The sequence below is a fragment of the Limulus polyphemus genome, unplaced genomic scaffold (assembly GCF_000517525.1).
Source record: "Limulus polyphemus unplaced genomic scaffold, Limulus_polyphemus-2.1.2 Scaffold10216, whole genome shotgun sequence".
NCBI lineage: Eukaryota > Metazoa > Arthropoda > Merostomata > Xiphosura > Limulidae > Limulus > Limulus polyphemus.
In genome coordinates this window covers 1-5,102 of record NW_013675826.1, presented here as the reverse complement: position 1 = coordinate 5,102, position 5,102 = coordinate 1, and the positions used below count along the sequence as shown (strand labels likewise).

The window sequence follows — 5,102 nt, the reverse complement described above, 5'->3', positions numbered from 1 at the left end:
CAATCCCTTCATCTACACTATTTATATATTTATTATAACATTAAACAAATAAATTATTTTTATATGTTTTCAATCCCTTCATCTACACTATTTATATATTTATTATAACATTAAACAAATAAATTATTTTTATATGTTTTCAATCCCTTCATCTACACTATTTATATATTTATTATAACATTAAACAAATAAATTATTTTTATATGTTTTCAATCCCTTCATCTACACCATTTATATATTTATTATAACATTAAACAAATAAATTATTTTTATATGTTTTCAATCCCTTCATCTATACCATTTATGGGTTGGTTGGTTGTTTCTTGTTAAGCCTATGGGCTATCTGTTCTATACTATGCTCACCACTAGTATCAAAATCCAGTTTTTTTTTGCATTATAAGCCTTCATACTTACAGCTGCACCACAGTAGGGCTGTCATTTATTGAATTCAGAAATTAATAACTATAACGTGTGACAATTTATATAATACTTGTAAACATGAGATAGGAGGCAAAGTTTTATTAAAGTTGTCATTCTAAGATTATGAATTTTCATAAGTTTGTAATTAATTTTTCAGTTAGTGATCAGTTCTGAGCTTATGCAGAAGCATATTTGTAAGAAAATAATTTCATCTTTACAGATCAATATCTGTTTTTCAACAAAATAAATAATTATCTTTTTATTAAGATTTTTAGATACACGTTTGTGTGTGCTAGTTATAAAGACAAATTAATAGATGCTGTAGCCAAGAATGGTATATATAAGTAAATTTCTCAAGTCATAGGTATATAAACTAAACAGTATACATCAGTTAAAACAAATGCATGAATCACATCGCTGTAGGATGAAATACATTTCATATAATTTATTGCAAACTATATTGTTAAACTCAATTTTTGTTGGTTATGCAATATATATAATTGACATGTTTCATTAATGATTTTTGTTTCCAGTATATCCGACTTGGAGAAAGCGTTATTGAGTACTCCAAAAATTTCAGGTTTTATATAATCACTCGCCTCAGAAACCCTCACTACCTGCCTGAAATCTCTGTAAAGGTAAGTCTACTACTGATATGTAGACATAATAACAATCACTCAGAAACCCTCACTACCTGCCTGAAATATCTGTAAAGGTAAGTCTACTACTGATATGTAGACATAATAACAATCACTCAGAAACCCTCACTACCTGCCTGAAATAACTGTAAAGGTAAGTCTACTACTGATATGTAGACATAATAACAATCACTCAGAAACCCTCACTACATGTCTGAAATATCTGTAAAGGTAAGTCTACTACTGATATGTACACAGCAGATGATTCGCACAGAAATGTTCTCTGTCTTTCTAAAATTTATAAAAATTTTACTGTTTTGTACACATAATAAAATCACCCAGATTCTGTCAGTATTTGCCTGATATATCTGTAAGTTGTAAGAAACTATGAGGTAATAACGTATCAATACATAGCTGCTAAATCCAGTACTGGTGCTGATGAGACCTTTCACCCAATACTATATTATAAAACAGTTTTACTGTGTATATTTCCAGGTTACGTTGTTGAACTTTATGATAACTCCATTAGGATTAGAAGACCAGTTACTAGGAATAGTCGCTGCTAAAGAGAAACCAGAGCTGGAAGAGAAGAAGAATCAACTGATTGTAGAATCAGCAGAGAATAACCGACAGTTGAAGGAAATTGAAGATAGAATTTTAAAAGTCTTATCTTCTTCTGAGGTTAGAATGACTTAACTATCGTATAGATAAGTTATTTTCTGTAACGTTAACAATTTAATTTAGAAAATGGTATTACTATCTCACATTAGGGTAGTTGAGATATAACAAACTCTGAATCGGAAATGTTTGAACGTTTAAAAAAATTAACATCAGTTTTCAAAGAAAGGGATCACATTCTTTTACAACAGTTTTATTTGTTGTAAATCTCAGTATAGATTCTGTTATATCTTGAAGAGACATCTATGTAGTAATTTTATATTGATGAAATATGTTTGTATTTACATAGAAGAAACTATTTACTTTCTTGTAAATTTAATAAAGTTTTGGAAAACGTGAAGATTGTTATGTTTACAGTTTACCTTTAAAGTAACTGTCTTTATTGTTAAACTGTGTGATATTTATTTATAGTTTACCTTCAAAGAAACTGTCTTCATTGTTAAACTGTGTGTGATATTTGTTTACAGTTTACCTTTAAAGTAACTGTCTTCATTGTTAAACTGTGTGTGATATTTGTTTATAGTTTACCTTTAAAGTAACTGTCTTCATTGTTAAACTGTGTGATATTTGTTTACAGTTTACCTTTAAAGAAACTGTTTTCATTGTTAAACTGTGTGATATTTGTTTACAGTTTATCTTTAAAGTAACTGTCTTCATTGTTAAACTTGTTTACATCTTTAGTTGAGTCTAACAATCATAACAAAACTGGAGAATTAAGGTAACACTGCCCCTTAAAACTGGGCAAGTTTACATGCTGAGGAAACACTGTTAAACACTTCTTATAACCTTCAAGTTGAGCACAGAACAAAAGTATGATGTCACAATCTCTGAAAGTACACTTTCAGTCATATATAAATAATTAATGCAGCAGAGATAAAAAATGTACATAACATAAACTGTTTTAACACCATAACTTTGATTAGAAATAATAAAAACGTGAAAATTGACACACGTGCTGTTTATGTACATCCTCATTAATTATACATGACATATATGACTGAAAGTGTACTTTCAGAGATTCTGACATCATACTGTTGTTTTGTGCTCAACTTAAAGATTATAAGAAGTATTTAACAATGTTTCCTTAGCATGTAAATTTGCCCAGTTTTAAGGGTCAGTCCTAACGTAAAGATAGGATCCTGTGGAATGGATATCATGGATGAATCACTATGACAACATTGGTTTAGAGCTGTTACATCAAAGTTTGCTGTTGGTGATGTAGAAATTTTAAACTGTATTTAAGAAAAGTTTTCAGCATATTGTCACAAACATTTTTCTTATAAATATAACTTTTGAAACTTTCTATCTTTTAAGGGGAATATCTTAGAAGATGAAACGGCCATAAGAGTTCTTTCTACTTCTAAAGCCCTCTCACAGGAAATCTCAGCAAAACAAGTAAGAAATTTGACTTTATTTACATTTCTTTCATATATGACCTTCCAAAAAACAAAACTAGACGTATATCGTTGCCACTTTAATTGTTCTGACTAGTCTTAGTTTTCATAAATGTTTTTAGTAGTATAAAAAAAATATTCTATGTCCTCTGATTTCTTTTGAGTGACATTGAAGTAAAGTCATTATTGGCTTCTGTATGTCTGTGTCTCGACCTACTTGTATGTCTCTAAAGGCTTGTTATTATGTCTCTTTAATCTATCCAAACTCCAACTGTATATATATTATAATAAGGTTAATTTGATAGTAGAAGGATTTGATTTTGTTTATAAAATATATTGACTGAATAACTGGTGTGTATAGTTACTACAAGGATTCTGTTTAATAAATTGTGTCATATAATAATCCAAGAACTAAGAGTTTTGTTTAATAAATGATGTCAATTGATAATTCAAGGACTCGGTTTTTTTGAATTAACAATGTTTAATAATATAAGAACTTGGTTTTGTTAAACAATGTTGTTGATTGTTAATGCAGTGGCCCAGTTTTGCATAATGAATGATGCTGAATGATTGATAAGTTATGAAACTTAAAAATCATGAAATGAATTTGTGTGAATTATATGTCATATAATAATCCAAGAACTAAGAGTTTTGTTTGATAAATGATGTCAATTGATAATTCAAGGACTCGGTTTTTTTGAATTAACAATGTTTAATAATATAAGAACTTGGTTTTGTTAAACAATGTTGTTGATTGTTAATGCAGTGGCCCAGTTTTGCATAATGAATGATGCTGAATGATTGATAAGTTATGAAACTTAAAAATCATGAAATGAATTTGTGTGAAAATTATTAACTATACCAGTAACTTATGCAGTGTAAAAAATGTAAATAAATGTGACTGATTTTTCTTATGGGGACAATTTTGTAGGCAAGTACCACATATCTCACTCTTCTGTATTTTGTATTTAAAGAATTTTCAAATTGTTCTAAAGTTTAGTTTGGAACATACTGAATCTGGTTGAGATCATGTGTTGTTAGTTTCTCTAGCCATGGACACTGTCTACTGTTTCATGGAATAGTTATATTGTGACTGTCTGGTTGAGATCATGTGTTGTTACTTTCTCTAGCCATCAACACTGTCTACTGTTTCATGGAATAGTTATATTGTGACTGTCTGGCTTAGATCATGTGTTGTTACTTTCTCTGTCTACTGTTTCATGGAATAGTTGTATTAAGTCCTAATTTATCTTCTGCAAAGAGAACTGGTCTACATATTTTGTATGGAGCAGAGATATTTCTGGATTCTTGTAATACACTTTTCTGATTGATAAGTTACAGATAGAAGGGGAACTTTAAACACAGATCTGGAGTTCACAAACAGACTTGTGTCCAATTGATAAGTTACAGATAGAAGGGGAACTTTAAACACAGATCTGGAGTTCACAAACAGACTTGTGTCCAATTGATAAGTTACAGATAGAAGGGGAACTTTAAACACAGATCTGGAGTTCTCAAACAGACTTGTGTCCAATTGATAAGTTACAGATACAAGGATGTGAACTTTAATCACTGTTCCGAAGTTTTCAAATATTTTGATAGAACACGAAGGATTATTAAATCAAAGATACGTGTAGTTGTTCCTTATCTGAACATTATTTTTCTATAAACAGGAAATTGCTGCAGTAACAGAGAAAGAAATTGATGAGACAAGAAATGGCTATCAGCCTGTTGCAGTTCACTCTTCCATCCTGTTCTTCTGTATCTCCGACTTAGGGAATATTGAACCAATGTACCAGTATTCACTAACGTGGTTCCTTAATCTCTATCATCAGGTGACCATCAAACTTTGACTCTTCTCTGTAGTGGAATCTTTAATCAAGAAAATGTGTTCTAATATTCTAAGGGGGGGGGGGCAACTGCCCAGGGGCCCGGGCAAATGAAACCTGGTTATGGCGTAAAGCCCGCAAAT

General features: G+C 30.3%; 1 protein-coding gene across 1 annotated transcript in view; it reads left to right on the top strand.

The window, feature by feature from the left end:
* Positions 1-4,965, top strand: part of LOC106476293 (dynein heavy chain 3, axonemal-like) — a gene marked incomplete at its 3' end in the record, with an annotated part of 14,005 nt that extends 9,040 nt beyond the window's left edge. Inside the window, exons 6-9 of the mRNA XM_022380205.1 lie at positions 1,102-1,135; positions 1,554-1,739; positions 3,051-3,131; positions 4,804-4,965. Of these exons, the coding sequence (XP_022235913.1) occupies positions 1,102-1,135; positions 1,554-1,739; positions 3,051-3,131; positions 4,804-4,965 (463 nt within the window). The remainder of the gene's footprint in view (positions 1-1,101; positions 1,136-1,553; positions 1,740-3,050; positions 3,132-4,803) is intronic.
* Between the last annotated feature and the right edge of the window lie 137 nt (positions 4,966-5,102).